Source organism: Mandrillus leucophaeus, unplaced genomic scaffold, assembly GCF_000951045.1.
Source record: "Mandrillus leucophaeus isolate KB7577 unplaced genomic scaffold, Mleu.le_1.0 Scaffold339, whole genome shotgun sequence".
In the NCBI taxonomy this organism is placed as follows: domain Eukaryota; kingdom Metazoa; phylum Chordata; class Mammalia; order Primates; family Cercopithecidae; genus Mandrillus; species Mandrillus leucophaeus.
Window position 1 is genome coordinate 2,236,625 of NW_012103576.1, and position 25,088 is coordinate 2,261,712.

Below are 25,088 nucleotides of genomic sequence, written 5' to 3' on the forward strand. Positions count from 1 at the left end.
GAGTGGCCTTGGGCAAGTCAGAGAGCGTCTCCAAACCCGAAACATAACTGGTATAATTTATTATCATTCTGTTTATCTAAGGGCACTGTAGAGACACAACTCTCACATCTGCAAAGTCCTTGATTCTTCCATTGGACTTAGCTAACTCCGGGACACAGGGCCACACGGCTGCTATTCGCAGTTGAAGAGAGAGCCCCCCCACCGCAAGCCCTCCCAAGGGCCTTGGGGCACCAGAGTGCAGAGGACTGAGCCTATCTCCACCCCCGACCCTCCGCCCGAGCACCCGTCCCGCTGCGTGCCCTCGGCTCTGAGCTAGGGACAGAAGACTGTGCACACTCTGTGCCGACTGTGCGCCCTCTGCCTCTCGGGGTTGCCCAGGGTCTCTGGCTGCCACTGCGCTGCAGAGTATGGCCTTTAGGCTAGGTTGGGGTGCGCTGCGTGGGTGCTGCCCCTGGGTAGCTCCAGGCAGCGCAGAACCTGTAAAGTTAAACAAAGCCCCGCGGCGCGCGGAAACCACTCTCTGCTGCCCGCCCCGCTGAGAATTAGAAAAATTAAATCTTTTCTTGCGCGCTCTTACGTTTAAGACATTGAACGCAAAAGCCTGGGCAACTTGTTTCACACTCTCAGGTCTCCTCTCCCTCCCTCACGTCGGGCCTTCCACGTGGAAGTGCCCTCACCTCCCTCTCTCACCCCGCAGTGGGCTGCGCTCAGGCCACTGGTGCCCTACCCCTGCACTACCTCTTGGCGAGCCTCTTGGTCCGGCCAGGGAAAGGTTGCGTGACCTGCTCGACAGTCCGGCGGGCGACCGCGGCTAGTGCTGAGAGGAGCTGCAGGCACTGCTAGCGCTTGGCTCTGCCGCTCAGATTCCCCCACTCTCTGGAAAGCCTGCCGCGGTGGGGAGGGGGCTGATTCATAGCAATTTTCTACCCAGCAGCCAGCTCAGTGCCTTACGCATACCTGTTTGCTGAATTCCCTGGGCCACTCCCACTGGTTCTCAATGTACCCCACAATCTTCTCTCCCCTATTCAAAGCAGAGCTTTCCTTCAAGATTCAGCCAAAGGGTCCCTTCCTTCTAAGTGCTCTGAATCTCCCCTCCTCTGGCCATACCACACAACCTCACGGTACAAGTGAAGGAAGAGCAGAAATGGAGGTTCAGATGGTTAAGAAACTTACCCAAGGACACAGCTAATTAGTGGCAGAGCCAAGATGAAGGTCCTGTACTCCTGGATCCCAGCTCAGCACACAATTTGCCACAGCACTTTGCTTCCCTTCTGCCTTGACTGGTGTGGCATTTGAGGGCAGGGGACATTCTTTGTTGGCCCTTTGCACACAAGGACTGCACATGGAATAGTCCTTTCCCCTCCTTGCCTCACTCTTTCTGCTCTTTGTTTCCCCTTCTTGTCTAGGGCCTCTGGTCTTCCTGTCTAGGGCCTCTGGTCTTCCAAACTCAGAGATAAAAAGGTCATTTTGTTCAAAGTTCAATGATCAGCAAGAACAAAACAGAAGCTGACTTCACAAAGTCCTCCATCGACCTGGATGGCAATGGTCTCCCCCCCCTACCCCCTCTACTATATTCTTAATTTTTCATGTACTGTCTTCTTTGCATATCTAGGCACTTGGAGAAGTCAGAAGGCCATCCACACCTGCCCAAACCATCTTACCTTTTAATACCTCTTCCAAAAATACTCTCTTCTAAACTGCAGCCCACCAATCATATATACAAGTCAACGTTCAACCAAGCAAAAATATATAAATTACAAGAGCTAACTATTCTTATCTGATGCAACAAGGGCAATATGGGGTTAGAAACAAAAGATCTTCAGTGGGAGAATTTCAAGTACACAGTTACACCCCCCCAGTTGAGTTCTCTCCTGTCTTGGGCCAAGTAAATGCACAAGGGACAGTGTTGTCAACAAACAGGGACAGAAGTGGAGAAGAAAGAGAGAGTCAAGAATATAAGAGACTATGGGTGAGCCCAGCAAGAGGGAAAAATGGGGAAGTAGAGCCTTGGCAAAGGAGAGAAGGAAGAAAAAGGAAGGGAAAGGATAGAGTACAGCTGCTGGCTCCAAGTATAGCTGCTGTGGAAGCCCAGGCAGACATGGACTTACTCTCCAAAAGCTCAGAGATATGGCTCTTAGGTGCCTGGATTGGAAATGAGATCCAGAAGCCGTGTCAAGTTTCACTTATCCTCTAGTAAAGAGAGAGAGTGTCTGGCTCTAAGCAGCACTGGTGGCACTCTTCAATTTAAGTGCCACCTCATCATCATTGCTACCACAATGAGGCCCTTGCCCTCCCCTGCTCCCCCAGAATTAAATAAATCTTACCCAACACAGGAGTACAATTTGAATACTCAGGACAATTTGCCCTTTCACTGAAGGAGAGGAGAGGAGAGGATCTCTCCCTCTCCTCCTGCTGTAAGTGGACTGGGTGCTGCCCCTTTATACATTCTAGAACACCAGATCAGTAGAGGTGGAGAAAGGGAGGGAGTAGCAATTTGAGGCTGGTCCAATTTGTCCCTGGCATCCCCTCTTTCTCTCTCTGTCTCTCTCTCTCTCCCTCTGTCTCTCTCTCTCCCTCCATCTCTCTCTCTCTTCTCTCTCTGCAGCCCCTCCCTCTGGCCCTGGAAGCTCTGCTCCCCTTCCTCACTGCAGCATCCTGCAACCAGCACCCTCCACTGTGATAAAACACAAAACATTGGAGTACATCTTTCTGGTGATGTTTGCTTTTCAATGTGAGATTTTAGACCTATGTGCCAGGGAAAATCTTGAATTGAGGTGGGAGAGGGTGTCGCCGGAGAGGAAAAGAAAACCCACCCAGGTAGCTGGCAACATGGGTTGGTATTGGGGGCAGCTGGGAGACATGATTTGAACCCGAGTACATAGGGATCCAATTTAAGCAGAGAACTGGCATACTAGAAGAGGCTTGGATTACAGGGATTGTCTGGTAACATGCATACACAAAGACCGCATGATATAGAGAGAAGGTAGATAACTAAATATCACTCAGCCTCAATTTTCTCAACTGCGAAATAGAGAAATTAGTGCTCCAATACTACCGTGGAGAAGAATGTGTGAAATGACATAGGTAAAGTACCTAGCACTTACCTTGCCACTGAAGCCCAGAGAGGGGAAAATAACTTGCCCAAGGTCACATAGTAAGTAGCAGAGTCAGGATTGGAACCCAAGTCTCCCAAACATTCCCCTCTCCAGGAGGGTGCCAATGCTATCCTTGGGGACTTGGTTGTGGAACTGGGGAGGTAGGTTAGGAGCTGACTTTATGCATATGAATATAGATGTTCTATCACTCAGTCCTAGCCTCAAGGGCTCAGGCTCCTGCCTCATTCCCCCTTCTCATCATCACTCAGGTAATCTCCTCATGCCATCTTGGACTGATTCATTGCCACTTTAGCGCCATCTCTACCACCTAACTGAGGTGGTGACTCACCCTCTAGCTGGCCAGGGCCTCTGCCCTCCAGGAAAGAGGCTTTCTTCTTAATTGCCTGCGGAAGCCTCAGCCGCAGTGAAGCAATGCTCTTCCAGGCAGGCTTAGAGGTGGAGGGCTTTGAGGAGGAATGGAATAACTCTTTATCCAAAGCCACTGCCCTCCATCCCTGCAGTGCCTAGGGTCCTCTCTTTAGGTTCCTTGTGATAACTCCTCATGTACCCTCGAGTCTCAATGTTTCCTAGGGATTTCAACCAGGACATCGCTTGCTGCCTGTATAGAGCTTGCACTGTGTGTCTGGCACCGTGCTAGATGCTGGCGGGACATAAGTTAACAGGAGACATTCCTGGCACCCAAGGAGTGCTCACAAGAAGTTTAAAAATATTAATGTGGCATCTTGGTAAGAAGGAAAAGAATACAAGTGGAGGTGAGTTAGGAAGTCCTTGTAAGGAGGGGAGGTGATGGGCAGAAGAACCTCACCACAACTCCAAGGACTGGAGGTGTGACCTGGATTCTCTTGTGGCCAGTAAATGGCATCACCAAATCATTGGTGCAGGCATTTCCCTTAAACACAGCATATTGCAAGTTAACTGAACTCCTTCCCATCCTCTGTGTTTCTGGCCTGGCTTGGGGGCATCAGCTGGTGGCCATGTCCCCCCTCCCAGACTCTAATCCCCTTTCTTTTAAACTCCCATATCTTTATATTTTTGAAGAGGGTGGGAGAAAGAGGGAGGGAATTGACATCCTCTGTATATTAACTGGAAGAAGTATGGAGAAAGAGGGAGGGAATTGACATCCTCTGTATATTAACTGGAAGGAGTATTTCACATATGTCACTTACTCTAAGCCTCACAACTACTCCACGACCTAAGCCAGCGACTTGCCACGTTAGTCAGCTAAGAAGTGGCAGAGCTGGGATTCGAACCTATAAAGAACTCTGAAGCCTGGGTATTTCTGCATGACACTTTACATAATGCGCCACGGAGTAGTGGGAGGGAGAGGTCCATCTCCATTTCCCTTGCTGTCCATCTCCACAGAAAAGAAGCAAGGGGAGGACAGGAGCCAGAACGTCATCTGGCCGCGGAGCATTCCGGAGTGACCCCCGCCTCCACCACTCACATAGTCCGCTTATGGAGGGAGGGCACCTCAGAGATTCTCAAGGGGGCTGTGCCGCTAGAACCAGAAGTGCAAAGCACCTTTAGCGATTCTATCGCCCCCTGCCGCCGGTGGCGCCCAGTCCGAAGCTGCTGTTCTCAGGAGGGCTAATGGGCTAAGAAAAGAGCTCACCGACTGACTGCCTGCCCAACAGCTGTCACGAGCCAGTGCTAGGCTGCAGACAGCCTTGCCAAATGTGGTGACATAGGCGGGAGGGGGGAACATTTAGAGCGCCCTACTATGTGTCCAGCGCGGGGTCAGGGATTTCTAATAGCCATTGCCCTTTACGTAGAAAATGTGATGCTTTGAGAAAGAGTGAGCTCTCCATTAAGAAAAGTCTTCAAGCTAGATTAGAACAGGTTTCGCAAAAAGCTTGTCTGCCAGTCTTAACTCCTTACTTCTTGAAACCAATAAAGCTCTTCACCCTTAACAGTGGCCAGTTCTCTCCAGTGGGGCGTGGGGTGGGGGTGCGGGTGTGGGCGGAGGAGAGAAGCACGTGTCCTGGCTGAGGGTGGGGGTACGGAGGGGGGCAGAGGTCAAGGCAGTGAAAAGGCCTGGGGGAGGGTGCCGGGAGGAGGAGCCTCCGGCGGGGTCGACGGTGCGCTGAGTCAGGGTCCCCGCTGAGCCCTCGCGCCCGCTCGCTGATTCCCCAGACCTTCCTGGGTTCTGCCTGGATTTTCCTTGGACCGAACTCACTCACTCCCTTTGCTTGGGAATGGGGAACATGGGGGCAACACCCCAGGTCAAAAGGAAAAGAGCTTCTGTGCCCGCCCCGCCTCGCTCGCTCATCCCCCCTCCTTTTTTCCCCTCCTCTCCTCCTCGCCCCCTTCTCTTCCGCCCAAAGGGAAGGCGGGGGCGGGCTGTGTGTGTATGTATGTATGCATGTAAGCGTGTGTGCGCGCGCGCGGGTGCGGTAGATCTGTGTGTGCGTTCGGTGTGTGGCCGGGTGTGGGGGGGGGTGTGTGAGCAGAGCACGTTTTAGCTGGAGTGCTTGGTGTGGTGTGTATTTGGTTTGCGCTTTGACATGCAGCATGTGTTTGTGTGTGCACGCTTATAGGTTGTATGTTTTTGCCCGATTATAGTGGGATTATGTGGGTGCGGTTTGAAGGTGGGTGTGTGCTGCTCCTGCCGGGGTTTGTGGTCGTGCTGTGGTGAGTGCATATGTGTGTGCAGTGTGTGGATGTGTGTGTGCCCGTTGAAGCTTGTGTGCATGTGTGTGGTGTGTGTTTATGCTTAGATGCAGTGTGTCAATGTGGGTTTACAGGTGGTGTTTGTTGAAGTGTGTAGTGTGTGAATATGCTCGTGTGCAAGATTTCTCTGTACGTCAATCTACTTGAGGTGTGTGTTCAAAGGTTTATGCATGTGAGGGTGCGGTGTGTGTCTTTTGGTGTGATGTTCTCATGTGTGTGGTGTGGACGCATGTGGTCAGCTTAAGTGCTTGGATGAACGGGTTGTGTGTGTCTTGAAGGCGGATTGCCGCATAAGTGTATGGGTGCGGTGTGTGAGAGTACAGGGTTGTCTAAAAGAACCCAAGTGACCGTGTGTGTGGTTGGGGGCGGGGACGAGTGGGACGTTGGGCTGGGACTGAGAGGCGAAAGGAAGTAGGGGCCGCGACCCCCGCAGAGGTGCCCGCTGGTCTGATCTTCACCGTGGGGGTTCGCCTGCCCGCCCACCTCTGTGGCCAGCTGGGGCAGGATGTGAATTTACCTGACTGCTTAGAGGAAAGAAGAGGAGGGCGCCGCACGTGATTGGCCAGGTAGGGCGCCTAGGGCGCGATACAGGGGCTGGTGGGAGTAAGCTGGATAGATTCTTGGTCTCTGACCTGACACCCCTCCCCCGCCCAGGAGATCCCAGTTGGTGCCTAGCTGAGCCCAACTATTTGCTCAGGGCCTGGCTGTTTCACACCTTTTTGGCTTTGTGTGGGCAGATCCAGTTGCCTGGAAGCCCTTTCCCCTTGGGCCTTGTGACAAACTCCTACTTATTTTTTTAAAACCTAACTCCAGAATCACAAAACTTTCTCTGCTCTTCTGTGCTTTTCCCTCTCAACTGAGGGCTCGCTTCTTTGAGCCACCACAATTACACCCTTCATACTTCTCATGACATGATCATACATAACTGCAATCATTTATTTCCCTTTTTAAACTCTAAACTGCTGTAGAGAATACCTGGTATGTAGCAAGGATAGTTGTAATAATACTAATAATGTTGCCATTTGTTAAGTACCTACTGTGTACTGGGCATTGTGCTAAGTGTTCTGACATGCATTATCTCCTTGGGTCCTTACAATGATCCTGTAAGGTAGATAGAGCTATAATTATTGCTATTTTTACACTTCACACATCAGGCTCAGAGTAGTTAAGTAATTTCTCCAAGATCACACAGACCCTAGGAGGCAGAGCTGGTATTTGAACTCAGGTCTACCATATTTCCTAAACCTTTATTACATACCAGGTGGCTTTACTGAGAGTCCCCTGATTCCTGCTAGACATTGAAGTTTCTATCAAACATTATCATTTCTCTACAAATCTTTCTTTTGAGTTTACTGACAGCACCAGGAGTAGTCAGCATAATTACTTTCTTTGTCTCCCAGACAGCGGATACTTTCTCCACCTAATTACCTGCTTTGTTGATACTTCAAAATCTGTAATTACTCTAGGCACAAGTGCACCTCACTAGCTCCAGTTCTGGGAGCTCTCCATAGGCTGGTGCTGAAAGAAAGAGTTGAAAATGAACATTTTCCAGTCATAGGGTCAGGGGAATTGGGTATGGGGGGAAATGGAGGTGAAGAATCAGGGTGGAGTAAGAGAATCATTTCACAGCTCCCCCAGACCCATTTTTACAACATCACTACCAGAAGTTGGTATATGGCAAATTTCAAATAGAGCAAGCGTCTCCATACCAAACTGCATGTAGAAAAACAAGCAGAGCTTCTCCCTCAGAAAAGATTACTGAATGGACCCCATTTTATATTATTCATGAGTCGGGGGGCACTGCACTTTCCTAATGGGGCTCATGCTGCTCTAATGCCTTCCAAGCAGCCTCATCTGAGAAACCCAAATTAAAGCAATACATCGCATTTTGGGGAACACATTTATGGGGGGGCATGATGTCATCCCAGTCACAGCTAAAAGGCCTCTGGAAGCACTAGCTCCCAGGCTCCCAGCTTAGCCCCCAGGGAACCAGCCTAGACTGCTGCAAACAGGTCAGGGGGTGGATAGAGAGGGACAATTCAACAGTGGTGAGTCACTTCGCCACTTTTCAGGGGGGAAAGTGAGAAGCACGATTTAAATTGCCACTGTTATTATTGTGCCCTTTCATCTGGCACAAATGAGCCTGGTGCGTGGATGAAAAACAGTTGGAACATCCATAAAGCTTCCCCCCAGCTGGGCCTGGGTCAGCACCTCATCCTGGGTGGGCACAAAAAGCATTGCCCAAAGTATTCTGTAGCCAGAAAGTCTCCTTTTTTGGGGAAAAGGGGAGCCTAAATACATCAGTCTTACTCAGGCAGGGCATAGACCACCTGAAGCCCCTTGGTTTCATTAAACTGAAATCCATACAAGGTGTTCAGGCAAACTTTGGTATCTCCTAGCATCTGGTCTCAGATGCTCAGCTTTCCTGCTGCTGTGGGGCCAATCTGACACCTCCTCACTCTCCTCTGAATATACCGGCTTCACTTCCACCTCCTCACAGCTGTTCATGTGAGGCCTCTCTTCCTCAGAGGGTCTGCCCCTGCTTCTCAACACCAGCACACACACATACGCACACATGCATAAACACATCACTAGACTACCCATCTAAATCCTGTTGTGTCAGTTCCACTTCGGTTCATAAAGACCATCTGGTTCACTCCAGCTCAGTGTTCCTGCCTGTGAAATGGAGGACAAACTTCAACTCTGAAGAAGCCAAAAGCTCCCGGCTATGGCTCCAAAGATGCAGTCGTGGGCCAGGGACTACTAGCATAATGGAAAGCTATCCTTCTCTGATGCCCCCCACCCATATAAATGGGGCAATAAGAGGGGCTATCAGAACACTTATCAACATGCCACCACCATGGGATAGACACACACACACACACACTCTTTCCTTGGAGCTTAAAATCACCATCATAAGTCTCTCTCTCTCGCTTTGGAGTTCAGGAAATATGTTCCCATAACATGAAGATTATATGGGGAATTGCAAAGGTGGAAAATGCTTTAATAACTCCCATTACGGTCCAATATAAACAGAGATTTGCTTGATTTCACCCTAAATCTAAGAATCTGGAGGAGCAGGGCACCAAAATGTGGATTTTTGTGGGGAGAGAGATCATGGTTTCCCTATGAGAGTAAAGCCCTTGAAAATCAGGGCTTTTGTTTTTTCCATGTGGGGAGGGCAGAGAAAGACCACAGGCTTCAGAATGAGACAGCTTTGTGTTGGTATCCCAGCTTGAGCACTTACTTGCTGTGTGATCTTGGCAAGGTTACTTCACCTCTCTGAGCCTCAGTTTCCTCAACTGTAAAATGGAGATGTTAACACCTGCCTAGAATTGCTCAGATGACTAAAGGAGGTAAACCATAGAAACCATCAGCCAAGTGCTTAACAGATACAGTAAATGTTTAAGAAAAGGTTAGTTAATTCCCTTCTGCACTTTTTTTCCTTCTCATGTAGCCCAGAGTATCTCAACCATGGTGTTTAGGGAGTGGAGCCAACTGACTAAACTGCCAATTTTCCTCATTACTGGCTTGTCTGACACTCTTGAAATAGTCCCTCTTCTTTTAGGATGATGTTTGATCAGCCTAATGCAGCCCCAGAAGAATTGGACCTTAAGTCCAATTCTCACTCTGCAGTTTCTCCTCGCAGTGTTAATGAGACCAAGGTTTTGGATATAATACTCCACACAGGAAAGTTTCAAACTTTCTGCTCACTGTTCAGACTTCCTCCACCCCAGTTGCTGATCCAGCCCCAACCCAGTCTCCTAAATATGTGCCATTGTGCCCCAGAAAGTAAGAGCATGATTATTTCCTGGCTAAGATTGCCCTATGACTGCTGTTTTGTTTTCTCCTCACTTTCACTCTAGAAATAATAGTGCCTAAGGCCATCCGGTTTGTAGCAGCCACCTACGTTGAGGGGTAGATGGGATGATAGAGAAAGATATGATGATTCTCTGAGATATGCTATGCAGCACCTAAAATACATCTCTGATTAGTTTTTATTCATGTGTTCCCAATTAAAGGAAAATAAATTCTACCCTTTGCCAAAACTAGTGAAGTGGAAGAAGACCCCAGTCTGAACCCCTTCCTCCCTGGTGCTTTTGCCTCCCTCTAGAGACAAAAGCAAGTCATTGCAAGCTAAAGTTGCACTTAAGCAGGAAGTGGTGGAGGAAGATCAAGAAATTGGGGACGGGGGAGGGGTGGTGGTGGTGGATATAATCCCAGGGAGGGATAAAAAGACTACAGAGTAGAGAGGTATTGAGATTCATGGCAGGAAAAGCTCTGAGAGGTCCCCACCTAGATGTTCCCAGACTCTGGAAGGTGCCTTCAACTCCTCCCTCTTCTTCATCCCTTCTATTTATCCTGCATGCTACCCTCACTGACCCCAGATACCTCCTTGCAAGTGAGTCCCTCTGAGGATTTAAGAATTTCGAAAAACTTCTCCAGCTCCTACCCCTGTCTGCTTCTGTGGAAGTCCTGGAGCCTCAGCTTTGAAAAGGGAAATGGGAGGGGTAATAATTAGGTGTCAACCACATCAGACAGAGAATAGTTAGAGCAGGGGTTCCAGATATGCCCATGCCACTTAGTAAGTTTCCTTAATAAGCAGGGACCTACCGGCTGCTGAGTATTGGGTACCCATCCCGAGGAAGCCGCGTGGTTGCTCAAGAAGTGTATCTGAGACGTGACAGTAGCTGCCAAGGCTCATCAAACATGCCATCTACCTACTTCTGCTGATACATGTGAGAGCAAATGATACTGCCAGCAGGAAACAGAAATCGTTTCCTAGTGACTCAGAGCCCCATCTATGAGGACACAGGTGGTGTGTTTGTATTGCATCTTTCAGTTGAAATTCCTTTTCACAGAAATAAATTTATAGATAATCAAATAAGTCAAAGACCGGCATCTGGGCCCTGGGCAAAGTATCACCAACATCATGTTGACCACCTAGTAAATGTCTGCCACATGTCAGCATAGGAGCTTTGCAAATGTTTCTCTCTTTTAATTTCACTCAAGCTTTGAAGTCAGATCAAAAAGGATTGTAATCCTTGCTCAGCCACTGTGTGACAGTGGGCAAGTTACTAAACTTCTCTGAGCTTTTGTCCTTAAAATAGAGACAATAATACTAACCTCAGACAGTTGTTACGGTTAGAGATAGTTTATGTAGAGTGACTGGTATTTACAAATAGTAAACATTTGGAAAAAATAAAACTTCTTTTGATAACTGACCATAGAAAGCATTTAATATAATGACATCTACAACAGCAGTAATAAGAACTATTATTATTATTTACAACCACAAAATATAGACATTATTATGTCATTTTAAGAGAAGTTAAGTAACTCTCTCACAGCAACCTTAAAAGAGCTGGCCTGGGATTCAAACCAGTTGTTCCTCTTCCCACCCAGAGTTAGTGGAAATTTCATGATCATTGGGAAGATCATGTTTGGCTGGCCTGATCCAGTCATTATATTTAAACTACAATTAGAAGAAAAAATATATTTAAACTATGTATAGTGGGATTCTAGATCACTGTATAGATTATTTGCATATCACAGGTCCTAAATTTGCCTTTTTATGCCTTTTTAAATTAGTAATTGAAGAACAAACTTCATAGACTTTAGAAAACAGAGAGAAGTAGCTATTATCCCACCACCTTAATAGATTCTCTAACTTTATCTTATTGCCGATTTCTTTCTAGTCTTTCAAAAATGCATATTTGACAGTTATAATCGTACCATTTTCTATGTTGTTACATATTCTTCACAAAAATAATTTTTATGATTCTATGCAATCTAATAAGTGGATATGTCATAGATTTTATTTAACCATTCCACTATTGTTGGACATTTAGGTTGTCGTAGTAGCTAGATGTGAAAAAAAAGGAATGATTTTACTTTCACTGTTGCCATAATCACCCTCAGGGACCTGGTGTCTTGCTCTATCAGTGCTCGATGCTTTCCGTCATTTGATATTTAAGCTTGATAAATGTCAGCTCTACTGCTGGAGTCTGAGATACATTTGCAACAGTATTATTTTCTGCCGGTTTTCATCACACAGATTCTGTATTTCATCCTCACGATGGGTAAAGTGTGGGCTAAGCTCTAGAGCATCACATTTTTTTTTCTCTGGGAGAAATGTCTTTTGAGGTACAAACAAGTAATAAAGAAAATTGGGGAAGTCCTGCCATTGGTGAATGGGGGTGCTTATCTGAGGACCTGACCTGGAGAATGGGGTGTCTCATTGGCAGTCACGCCCCATCTCTGGAAACTGATCCTGCTGCAGCACAACTAGGCCTGGCCTCAGCAAATCGATTCGGTCCCATCTCCAAGAAAAGATCAAATTTGTATGTAAAGTGGGCCCCAGGGTCCCTTCAGCTTTAGAGCTTTGGCTGCTTTACAGAAGTCCAATTGTTTGAGGCCAAATCCAATGCCAAGAGTGAACTGGGGAGAGAATTTCAAGTGGGTCAATTGTGCTGTCTCTTTCCCTGGGAAAGAAGGCCTTTCTGGGCCCTCTTTCCTCCCAGACCTCAATGATGCCTCTTCCAAGTGCCTTCCTATGGTTGCCCATTGCCCATTGTCGCCCTCAAAAAATTGTTCTGATGCAAACCACCATGGCACATGTATACCTATGTAACAAAACTGCACATTCTGCACATGTATCCCAGAATTTAAAGTAAATTTATTTTTTAAAAAAAGAGTTCAAACAAAAAAAAAATAGCAAACGTCAACAAAAGAGTGATGATATTCTAATGAAGACAAAATAAACCTGCCCCTCAAAAAAAAAAAAAAATACTGTGACATACCAACTATCTCTTGGGCAAGGGTAATGGGGATGAAGGAACATTTAGATACTGCCCCAATTCTGCCCAGTCAGGTGACAGCTTCCTCCCCCAACCCCATCTCTGGTGCCTGAAGACTTCTGAAAGACATTCGAAGGGAGGCACCAAGGCAATTACAGCCCTGCAGAATATCAATAGTTACCCACAAAGTTACACTTCACATTGTACAGCATTTCTCAGGGGGAGTGCAATGAAGTGAGCTCTTGCCCAGTCAAAAAACTACCCAAAGATTATTTATTTCAAAGTGATGCCCTGTGACTTAAGTGAGATTATACATGTAAGGAACTGAGCCTAAGGGCCCAGCATATAGTGCTTCACATATATCAGCTGCTCTTGTATAAGTAGTAGAGCTGATGTAGGCAGTGGTGTGCTGCAGGGGTATATTGGGGAATAGGTCCCACCAGACTAGAAGTGCAGCAGCAAATATAAGGTCTTACACTTGAGTTCAACCGCCAAATACAGAACGGAGACTCTGAAAAGAACTTGGGTTTACTTAAGGAAAAAGAGTAGCTTTCGTTGAAAGTAATTCAATGTAAATAAAGTCTTTGTGTGAACTGTGTGGCTGTGCATGGGATTTGTGAGCGGTGCATACACGGGTAATGTGAGTATATTAAGCTGTGTGTAGAAAGTATGTAGTGCATGTGAAGCGTGTGTGTGTTCATGGCTTTGCACGTGGGCATGCATAGGTGTGGTAATGTGTATGTTATGTGTGTGTTTATGACTACGTATGTGTGTACCTTGGGTGTGGTGTAGGCTTCCAAAAGAGGGAAAGTCAGCCATCCAGGACTATATTTATAGGGGCACAGCTGGAAAACCTCTTTTGGCCCAGTCATTGGACATTTATAAGTTGGAGCATGTTCAAAGAAAAGCAGGTAGACATGGGTGAGGGCCTTGAAGCTATGTCACATGTTAAACAGATGACGAAACTGGGGAAGTTTGGCCTAGGTAAGAACAGGGTGAGTTGGGGGTGGGACAATGGAGAGAGCTAGTACTGTTTCCTAGGAAGGAGGACCATGGAAGTCAATGCCAGGGCCAGAAGGTGGAAGCTCCCAGGACATAGATTTGGTTTTTTAGGTTCAGTTTAAGGAAAAGCCTCCTAATTCTAATAGACATTGCTGTTTTCAGATGGGAGTGGGCTTCCTGGTGTAATATGGACTCCCTTCTATGTGGTTATTCATAAAGAAGCCTTCATGTCCTTGATCTCATTGGAGTCACATGACGACCTTCTAGTCCAAGCAAGGGTGAAATGTTTCCCTCACCCCCTTTTTCAGGGTAGACTGTTAGAGCAGTAAGGCCTCAAAAGACATCTTATAAAACTCCCTTATATTTTTGATTCACCAGGATCATATAAACCTTAAAAATATGCAAAAGAAAAAATTAAACTCTGTGTGTATGCAGATCTTTTTCCTTCTCAGAGATCTTGTTGCTGGCCCGAGGCTGTACTTGAACTGGCTAAGCATGCCGTAGTCTTTTAGCAGGAGGTCAGACTCCTAGGATGGTTCTCAGTAGGGTGTTGGGGCTGGCAAGAACTAAAAACAGGTCTCTGCTGAATTAAGTTGCTGAGGCCCCTCCTCTCCCTGACTTCCCTCCCCCGCCTGTCAGGGGGCAGAGGAAAGAGGAGACAACCCCAGGTTTGGTCTATGGCTGGTGCCCAATGACGCACTCTCACCAATATAGATTTTGGAGGTGGAGACTATGGAAAAACAGGTGGCTGTGGGGGCAGGTGGCAGCCTGAAGGAGGTGGGGCTTATCAAGGGGGAGTGAAGGACAGTATGGGTGGGGGTCCTGGGGTATGTCAAAAAGAAAGTATCAGTCTCCTGAAACTTTAAGGACGAAAATGTAATCAGTTGTCAAAATGTACTTTGTAGAAGCAGTTCCAGAAAAGGGGTGAAATGTGACCCACATATGCCGGTGCTGTGATCTTTGCACACTGTGTCCTTAATTCCACAGAAATAGGGAAACCAAGCATTGATCTCAAGTACCCAAGGAAAGACCCCGACTAAAGACCCTAGGGATCCACTACTGGGCAGTCTGGGGCAGTGGGCAGCTGGCAGATCCTAACCTGACCCATGTATGCTGCCAACCTGTTGGGTAACCTTAGGCAGGCTTTTCCTATCTTCAGTGTCATCATCTCTTAAATGAAGGGGTTAAATTCGAAGACTTTAAGGGGTCCATTGCTGATATTCTGTGTTTGAGATTGAGACAAGGGGACAAGCTTCAAGGCAAAATGAACCCCCGCCTCCTTCAGGGTCCCTGGGGCCTGGCTTGCCCTGTCAGGGACATTCATCCTTGGGCCTTTAGGGTCCTTGAGTTGTGGGACGCTGCTCCTGCGCGTCTGGCCCCAAGGCTCTGGCTGTCCCTGCGGGCGGCTGAGCCAACGACTCCGCCCACGCGCTCGTCCCGCGTACCGCCGAGCCATTAGCGCGATTGCTCGCGGTTCCCGGCAAAGCTGGTGATTTATGCGGGGCCTCGACGGGGCAGTCCCTTGAGCCAGGAACAATTAGCTAAAAGCCAGCAGGAAGGGAGGCAAGGGGGCGACCAGCCAAGCCCCAGGGCGCCCAGCCGGGGCTGCAGCCGCCGGCCGCCCCCGGCCGAGCACCCCAGCCCCCCGACTCGGTGGGCCCAACTCACCACGGCGGGGGCGGGGCTCAAAGGCCGAGGCGAAAAGGCAGTCCAGTATCCACGCCATGACCCGCGCTGAGTGCCCGGCAGCTCGCAGTTAACCTTTGCGTCGTCCCCTGCACTGGCCGCCCTAAGTAGCCCCCGGTGACCACGCCCTGAGCCGCACCCTGCACCCAGCTAAGAGTGTCTCGGTCACCGGACACCTCGAGCATGTCACGAAGGGGGCAGGGCCTCAGGGGAACCCCCCCCCCCGTCAGAAGAGAGGCCGCTGGTCCCGCAGCCCCTTGCCCCACGCGAAGGGAGGCCGAGACACACAGCTCCTGTCCGGGGAAGCTCTGACTCTGAGGGCGGGACCTTGCACCTACCCCAGGGAGCCCAGAGCCTGAGGGGAGACGCTATCTCAGCCCTGGTGAGCCCCAAATCTGAGAGGGAGGGAAGGTCCCTGTCCCCCACCCCCTCCCCAGGAGCCCTTGATTGGGCACATAAAAGCAGGCCTGTCCCCAAAGGCTGGAATTTGAAGGCGAGGTAGCGCACCTGTCCCAGGGAGCCTCAGATCTGAGGACGAGACTGTATCCCAAGCTCTAGAAAACTCCACGATTTAGCGGAGCGTCATCTCAGCCCTCAAGAGGCCTAGTCTAAGCGGGAAGCAGTGTGTCCCCCAGGATCCCTGAATCTAAAGGGGAGTTGATGTCTCAGCCCTTAGGGACCCTCCCACCCCCACCCTTAACCCCTCTCTTAGGGCAGGCATCACCTCAGCCCCGAGTAGCTCCAAGTCTGATTTAAATCACTGCTCTGTTCTAGAGGACCAAGAATGTGAGTAGGAAAAATGATTTTGCCGCCTCCCCCAAGAAGCCCCATATCTGAGAGTAATCTTACTTCCCTTGTCCTGGGAATTCTGCAGGGAAGAGGGAGATGCTCTCCTGCCTGGGAACATTTGTATTGAGGGGGTTGATCATCAACTGAGATAAAAGAACCCAGTGTCAAGTATGTACAAATATGGGTACCCCCCACTTGCTGCCGACTTACAGATTCCACTGACAATGCTTTTGCTCAGGGCACTGATATGGGAGGGGGACCAACATTTATTTTTAGAAAGAATTTGATATTTGATATTTCAACAGGGGGTGGTACTGTGTTGGATTTTCTTACACTTCTTTTATGGCTTTGTATTTTTACATTTTAAATACATATGGGAGCACATGCCACAATGGGTTCAGTGTTTGGGGCCTCTGGTGGTGGTAAAAACAGCCCTGCCCCCCAAATCCTGGGGTGGAAGCAGCCACCAGAGATGGACCACATTGGGCAGGAAGGGCGTCTAACCGAAATTTCCTTTTTACTTCAAGCCCAGGGGCCCAAATTAATTTCTCTCCCAATTCGCCATTGGTAGCTGTACAGACATGACTCTGTGCCTTGTTTTTCTCCACTGGGAGAACGGGGCTCTGTTGATCAAAATGCTAGTGAGGAGGTAGAAAGAAATATGGAAAATCTTCTTCCAACATCTCGATTGCAGGCCAGAGGAGTGGAAGCCTTAATCATGGGATCCGTTGGGGAGAGCAGTTATTATATTTGCTTTGCTAACCACTGATATTAGCATTAACGCGGCAAAAGGGGTGCATAAAATGGAAAAATTGCCCATACTTTGCCATACAATTCTTAGCAAAGCAGAGCTATCTTCAGAGTTTAAAGGTCTTCCACTCATTTTCCTTCCTTTCTGGGAAACATGGTACCTCTCTGCCTTTGTACCAATTTCTAAATCATTTCCAATTTTCTCTGTTTTCTAAAAGCAATCACAGACAACAAACACTCACCAGACCTACTCTTTTACCAATTTCTGCTTTACAAATACTTAGTCATCCAAGCCAAACAAGCCTGACATCTAGAAATGTCCAGTTTCAGGCCCTGGATATTGAAATCTCAGCCTTACCTCTTCCCATGAGCTTATCCAGCACCAGCTTTTGAAAGGGCCTCAATGGGTTCCTTTTTTTCCCAACTGAATGAGCTTTTTTTGGGCTCCCTCATGGCACAAAATCTGCCTGCCTGGTCCAATCCAAGAGTCCTTGGAAACTGAAATTGCTCTGCTTCCAGGGCAGCTCTACATGAGGTACAAACCCATGACAGCTGTCCTTCTTTGTTGCCTTTTCCTCAAGAGGTGTAATGTGGTAAAGGAACAAAGCTACAGAAACTCACGAACCTAGATTGGAAGCTCAATTCTGCTATGTTCTAGCCATGTAATCTTGGGAGGGTTATTTAATCTCGCTGAAGCTTAGTTTCCTCACCTGTAAAATGGGTATATTAATAGCTATGGAAAAAGCTCCAGGTGGACCAAAGCATCTACTCTTTTGGGAAAAAAAGAGAAGAGAAAATACAGAGGTCAGAAATGCTTTAAAAATTGATTTAGTAACTAAGTTAGCAATTTTGCCCTCTCCCTTTTCTTTGACCTGCCTACTCTGCCACTTAATTACTTAGTGTTACATTCCCTTTGAAAATCTTTATCCTTAACTAAATATCCTGGGGTAGAAGGACATAATAAACATAATAAGGAAATGCATTCATCCATCAATCCATTAATTCATACAACAAATATTTATCAAATGTCCTCTAGGTGCCAGATATTGAGCTATGCAAATAATGTTGATTCACTCAATGAATTATTATGCAATTATTTTTAAGTGTATAATTTAGAAGCTTATATGATAATCTGAAAATACACGTATGATACTTTTAAATGAAAAAAAGGCAGGATGCAAAATGTGTGCACACTGTAATATAAACAGCACAAATAAATAATAAACCTATATACAGAATAAAAGGCTAAAAGGAAACACACCAGAATCTGAGTCGTGATTGTATTTAGGTAATGCAATTATGGGCAATTTTTAACTGTTTTATTATTTTCATATCTTAGTATTCTCCAGTTTTTCTTTAATAAACATATATTATTTTCTGGAGTTAGAAAATTCTACTTAGAAAAAAATCTACAACTTTGTCTCTGCTGAATAAAGGACTCGGCTAGACAGGGGAATGGTGAGGGCCTTTAGGTTGGGGTTGTGCCAGTGGCACAGGGCACTTGGGCTGGCTTTGGTGACCCAGAAAAGGCTGAGAAAGTTGGCCTGTGAGTAAAATGCAGAATTCCCTTCCTGTGCAGGAGCACGTAACAAGTTATGACTCCTCCTTTCTGAGGACGTAGGAGTTCTTAGTGCCCCCATTGAGCAGCCAGGAACCTGCTAGCTTGGACCTGTAATCCCTCATCCCACGGTATGTGCTCACAAGGGACACATAGGACATCTTTGTCCTCACTCTGACAGTCCAAGACCTACAGCTTGACAGTTTGCTGCTGCTTAAGCGTCTTCTATTGTAATTCCAATTAAAAGCCAAGCATCCTGCTCCTAGCTTGGGTCATTGTCTTCCCAGAGGTCTTTAGCCACAATGATGAAGTGAATCTGGGGGTTTGCTGACTTTTAGAAGATAGGCTTCAGACCTTCTTAACTTTTTTCCTGAAGCCCAAAAGTGCTTGACACCCGGGCATATAATTGCTACTTAAATGGGACTGTAGGAATTAAAGGCCCTTAAACCTTGTCGTGGATCAGTGTTTCCCAAAGTACAATCCATTGGACCAGATGCATCAGAATCACTTGGAATGTCATATAACAATGCAGATTCCCTGCTCCCACTCCAGTCCTACTAAACAAGAATTTCTGGGCATGGAGACTAGAAAATAGTACTTTTAACAGGCCCTTCCTGGGGGTTTTATGCCCATTAAAGCTAGAGAAACTCTAATGTAGAAGAAAGAAGTCTTTCCCTGCAAACCCTCCCATTGCACCGTAGCTACAGGGAACACCGCGGCACCCTAGCCACAAGAAACACTGGGGCAACCAAATGGGGAAACTGGTCACTTTAACCCCACTCTACTTCTTTTGGGTGCATGGGGAAATACGTAGCATGGAAAATTGACCAAACCTTGAAACATGACTCCTCACAGGGCCTAGGTGTGTTCAGAATGAGCATACTCCATACAAGTAATTCATTTGGATTTTCTAAGAATCCTTGTGTATATGTCTACATAGCACTTCCCAGTCAGGTTATTTCATTTGAACTTTCTACTTGTTGGGTTCCTTGCATCAGGCAAGAGAGCACAGTGGAAAGGGCAGTTAAAATACCAAGAGTGAGGCTGGACTTACTGGCTGACTGGCTAGGTGAATGTGTGTCTGCTTCCCAACATGAGCCTCAGGCTCCTCCTCTATGAAGTGGGAATCTCAGTCCTGCCGCCCACCTCCCTCTACAGCAGGCTTGTCCAAGCCATGACCCACAGGCCACATGCAACCCAGGACAGCTTTGGATGCGGCCCAACACAAATGTGTAAACTTTCTTAAAACATTATAAGATTCTTTTGCCATTTGTTTTACCTTATCAGCTATCATTAGTGTTAGTGTATTTTATGTATGGCCCAACATTTCTCCCAAAGTGGCCCAGGGAAGCCAAAAACTTGGACACCCCTGCTCTACAGATTGTTAGGAAGGTCTCTGCATTTTCAGGAATGAGATAACAAAGTACTTATCTCTGGGCCCATGAAGGGAATTGGCAGATCAGCACCCTGCCCCCCAGCATGTCCTTTTGAGAAGCCCTATCAGAAGGTCCACACAGAGCGCACAGGGATCATATTTGTTCTCTAAAAGGGACTCCAAGCCCCAGGACCTCAAGACCCTGCCTCCCTGGTTTTCTATTTGTGAAAGACTTAACTGGGCAAATGGTAAACGTGTCAGTTAAATCACGGGTGCTTCGGGGGACCGCTTTGAACCTCAGAAGGGCCTCAATTTCCTCATTTCTCAAATGGGGTTATACAGAGAAATCTTGAAGTTCCTTTCTAGCTACTTAACAGCATTTCTAGGGGTACACTCCTTCCGCAGCACTTTTTTCCCATAGCTCTATTAATTCTAAACATTTTCATATCACTGAAACCTGACAAAGTCCTGGCACCATCTTTGTGAGGTAGATATGGGAGAGAATTATTCCCATTTTCTTAGATTTAGAAAAGTGAGGCAAAGTAAGTGACTATCCCAAAGTCACCCAGGGGAGAAGAGATGAGCTGAGACCAGCCTCCACATCTCTCGCCCCCTGCCCATTCTTTTTCGGTACTCCTTGCTAGATCCCAGGAGCTGTCTGTCAGTGTGCTGACACCACTCAGGAAAATGCAAGTTTCATCCTGACACCAGAAAGACAGAGCAACAATTACGCTTCAGTCCCCAAGGAGGCAGAGAAATTGCTTTTAGTTGACAAGTGCATCTCCCACACACATACCCCTCTGGTTGAATGAAAAGATAAAATCAAGTTAAAAATCCCAAATGCTCACTTAATTTTGTAAAGCATTTTGCTCTTTGAGCTAGGGGTAGGCAGGATGAGAGAATTTTCCAACTCCAGAAGTCTCGACCGGGTGGGGTAGGGAGAATGGTGGGAACTAAGGGGGGCACAGAAAAAAAAAGTCAGAAAGAACAAAAAGCATGGGGAGGTTTTCTTTTAGTTTTGTGCCATAATCAATAAGAAAATGGTGTTATCTGAAAAAAGAACTAGAAAAAACTCAAGTGTGTGCTTATGCCTTTGAAAAACTACAAGACATGCAAGCCACTGACATTTCCGTTCTAGATGAAAATTCTATGGCTTTCGATAACAAGAGTTTAGGGGCTCAGCAGGGGGACTGTCCACTTCTATGTGTTGCCATAGACTCCTGGGCTTTACTACCTCTGAAGGTCATCCCTGCAAAGCACTTGCCTTTATATATTTAAGTGTATCAGCTCCCGACGTACTCTCATATGTATTTTCAATCTGAATTGCATACAGCTTTGGGAGGTTGGCAGGACAGAGATTAGCACAACCCTCATTTTATAGAGGAAGAAACTGAAGTTTGAGGAAGGGGAGTGACTTGCCTAAAGTCACTGCCTTTTTTGTTTGTTTGGAACCTGTTCTTGAACCACTTTTGTGCTTCCTTCTTTTGTGCAGGGCTCCCTCTCACACTACCCATATCCAGCCTAAAATCTGGCCTTAGATCTTATATGTCTCTTGACCCCTCCCTTGGACTCCAAAACTTGGAGACTTTCACCTTGCAGAGAATTCCAAAGCCCTTAGAAAGCCTGAGAATCTTCCCAGCTAAGAACATTTTATTCTTAGTAGTGAAATGTCATGATATCTGCAACATATTTTCAAGTGTGTGTGTGTGTGTGTGTGTGTGTATATATATATATTTATTTATATTCATATTATATAGATAGATAAATATATATATATCTATATATTATATAGATAGAGAATTTATTGTGCATATATATATACACACACAAGTATTTATTGTGCTGTTCTTTCAAATTTACCATATGTTTAAAAGTCTGAAAATACAAAGTTAAGGGGAATCTCCTCCCAGGCAGCCACCCCACCGGTTTACTCTAAAATCTGAGAGTTAGTGGTACATCCCTCCCACGGTGCTCTACCTCAGGACTCTATCAGGATGACCTGGCCCCAAACACAGAACTAGCTCTGCAGGAGGGGAAGGCTACACCTGTGAGTGGTTGTGATGTCTTAGATGGAGCTTGGGTGCTGGTAAGTGGCTGCCTGTACTGCATTGGAGTTTAGAGTGAAGGATTTGATGGCCAAGCAGCTTAAATTAGAGACCGAGAGGAGTCCTTAAACAAATTCTAATTAGAGCTGGCAATTTTCAAAAAATAATGTTTTCTTTAATTTCAAAACTTGCTTATCAGGGTTGAAAGTGCCATTAGAGATAATCTAGTCCAACCTCCTCTCATCACGGGGGCCGGTGGGAAGGAGGCACTGAGATCCAGAAAGGGAAAATGACTTACCCAACATCGCCTAGCAAGTTAGTGGCTGAAAAGGGACTAAAAGCCAGGTGTCCAGCATCCTAGTCCAGGGCTCGGTCCATTACATCACACTGTTATCCCACTTTGGCTTCCTGGGTTCTTGAAAGGTCATCTGCCCACCCCAGGGCTTGCTTTCTTCAGACCAGCGTGGCACTTGGGGGATTTGCAGTCAGCGACAGTCCATGCTGCTGGGATCTGAGCCAGGCGCCTGAAGATGGCACCTGTCACATCCCATTGGAATGAATTACCTCCCTCTGAAACTGAGAGGGCCAGGCGGAATCTGGGAGCGGCACCTTGAGAGCAGAGTCAGTCCTGGCCCGCGCGGCTAGTGTGCCATGGACATTCAAGGCAGAGAAGGTCATGGAAAATATCCTGAGCACTGTTTGCTGGGGAGCTTTCCACCTCTCTTGGACCCCAAGTGATTTATTGATTATTTTAGGGACAACCACTCTGGTTTATTGGTTTAACTGCCATTTCTCGTGAGGGGGCGGGGTGGGGGGCTGCCTGCCCGCTGCGTCCCCTGGTCTGTCTACTCACAGGATTGGTTCATGGGACAGCTTAGGTGGACCCTCGTGAGCCTGTCGGGATTAATGGCATTTGACTGTAGATCATGAGAAATCTCATCAGTTGCTGTGGGTGGAGGTGGATGGAGCAAGCAGGAAGAGGGCAGAGGAGAAGAAGGATGATGAGTAATAGCGGGAGGGAACAAAAAGGAGGAGGGAGAAGGGGGAGAGGAACGTGCAATAAAGGAATTCTCTTGTACAACAACCACTGACATTTCTGAGCCTGTAGCTTCCTCACTTTTAATCATTCCCTTCATTAAGTGCCATTTGTCAATGCAAATAGGTCTTTCTCCATTATAACTCAATCTTGGGACAACCCACGCCTTAAACAAAGATGCAAGGCTAGCTCCAGAGTCCTAGATTTCCCTAACTAAGGGGTTGTTTGCCCTTCCCTCCCTGCATTCCTCCATCCCAGGCACCATAAGAACACCAAAATTGGCCCTAGGACAAAAGATACCAAGGACTGACTTTATCTTCTGAGCTACTTTGGGTCTGGGCCCCACCCAAGGACCCCCTCTTCTGACTTCTGTGGCCCAACACCCTCTCCTGCTATCAAGCACCAGGGCTTATAACTGTCCTGCTGTTCTACCCTTCAGATCCCAGGAGAGTTATGAGACTGAAAACTAAGCAGTAAGGCAGGAAGGTGCCATCAGAGATGCATCTGCCTAGGACCAGAGAGCAGCCATGCTGGAGAAACACTCCTGCCATCCACGCAAGACAGCTCCTACCCCCTCCATATTTGCACACACACACAGCCCCTCTCAATACTGTTACCAATGTTTTTTTGGAGGCCTACTCCAAGGGGACACATCTCTGTCCTATTTTTATTTTCATTCTTTGCACAATGCTACATTATAAGTCTCTATTTATTGAAACTCACTCTTCCCTTGGCTCTGAGGACACTGTGCTATACTGGTGTTCTTACCTCTGATTTCTCCTTCTAGCTCTGCATTCTCCTTTGGTACCCTAAATGGGAGCATTGCTCAGGTCCTGTCCTCAATGCTCTATTCTTATGTGGAGGGGCTCATCTACTCTGATGGCCCTTATCTTTCTGGATCACTCACAATACCTAAAATAGTGTCCTCCATATAGTAGACACTTAAGTAATGTTTACCTAATTGATTAACATTTGTTAATTGCACAATGCCTGGTACACTTCAAATGTTCTGTAAAGACTATTATGGGAGATCTTACAGTTTACAAGCATTTCCTGTGTATTTGCCTGTCTTCATCCTCATCATAACCCTGTGAGGATGATTTTTTCTTATTCTCATTTTTATAGATGAGAGAAGAGGAGGGAGCTAATGTTTGTTTTCTGCCTAGTGCATTATACACATTTTAATTTAATTTTCACAACCGCACTGTGAAGTAGGTGTTCTTAGCCACATTATACAGATGGGAAAACTGAAGCTCAGAAAGGAATTCAAGATCACAAGGAGCATATAATTTGTCTCCTCTGCTATTTCACTGTTCTGTAAATTTGATCATACCAAATTTAGTGAGCAATACTGGGGAGGCATATAAAAGGTATCATACAGTGATATTATAATTATTGTTTACATATAAGTATTTTTTGGTTTGCATTCATATGAAATTTAATGTCACGCACATAAAGAGCTGAAGAGGAAAATAAAACCCTTCTATTTCCAAGCATTCTCTGCTTTCCCCTTGCATATTATAATAAGAAGAACAGATTATTAAATGTTTACTGTGTGCCAGGCATTATGTTTAGCATTTTACATGTGTGCTTTCATTTAATTCTCACCACAACACTATGAGGTGGGGGCTATTATTATATCTCAATTTATACATAAGGTAATTGTGCCCCATAGGAGTTAAGTAACTGGTTCAATGACCCCTAGTTGGTTTCTGAGGTAATTGAAATTTTAAGTCAGGTTGGTCTGACTCCAAAGTGAACATTCTTTTAATGATAGCAGGCTGCCTTTCTAAGATGATAGGGAAACCAAGTTTCAGAGAGATTGTAATGTCAGGTCTCCTGACTCTACATTTTTTTCCACTTTGCTTCAGCTGCTAGCATCTCTTTGTTGAAGGGACTGCTTTTATTGTCAATAATCTTTCTATGTCTGTGGTCTGTCTCCTCAACCACATTGTCAGCTCTGCCAAACCTCTTTAGATCCCCCACAGAGGATTCTCACTAAATACTTGTCAATTGATAAGCACGGGGCTCTCTTCGGTTGAGAGAATTATTAATAACCATCAGACTTTGACAAAGCCCTTCTCATCTCCAAAGGAGTTGAGCCCTTGGAGCTTAGGAGATGTATCAATTCCTTGCCTTGCTGCAGCTTGAAGTCAGGAGCCCACACTGCCCGCCTCCGCACAGCATCCATTCTCCAGGGAGCCTCTATAGCGTCAGAATCATTTCACCGAAGGCTAAATTATGTGTGTGACTCTGGGAGA

At 46.6% G+C, this 25,088-nt stretch overlaps 1 protein-coding gene and 1 long non-coding RNA gene across 3 annotated transcripts in view; one reads left to right on the plus strand and one right to left on the minus strand.

The window, feature by feature from the left end:
- Positions 1-15,459, minus strand: part of ARHGAP36 (Rho GTPase activating protein 36) — a 31,590-nt gene extending 16,131 nt beyond the window's left edge. For both annotated transcript variants that reach the window (XM_011988822.1, XM_011988821.1), the window contains exon 1: positions 15,257-15,459. In XM_011988822.1, the coding sequence (XP_011844212.1) occupies positions 15,257-15,314 (58 nt within the window). In that variant the 5' untranslated portion in view covers positions 15,315-15,459. The remainder of the gene's footprint in view (positions 1-15,256) is intronic.
- Positions 15,460-15,554: 95 nt separating this feature from the next.
- LOC105545788 overlaps positions 15,555-25,088 on the plus strand; it is a 40,793-nt gene continuing 31,259 nt past the window's right edge. The window contains exon 1 of the long non-coding RNA XR_001006983.1: positions 15,555-15,656. This is a non-coding gene — a long non-coding RNA (uncharacterized LOC105545788). The remainder of the gene's footprint in view (positions 15,657-25,088) is intronic.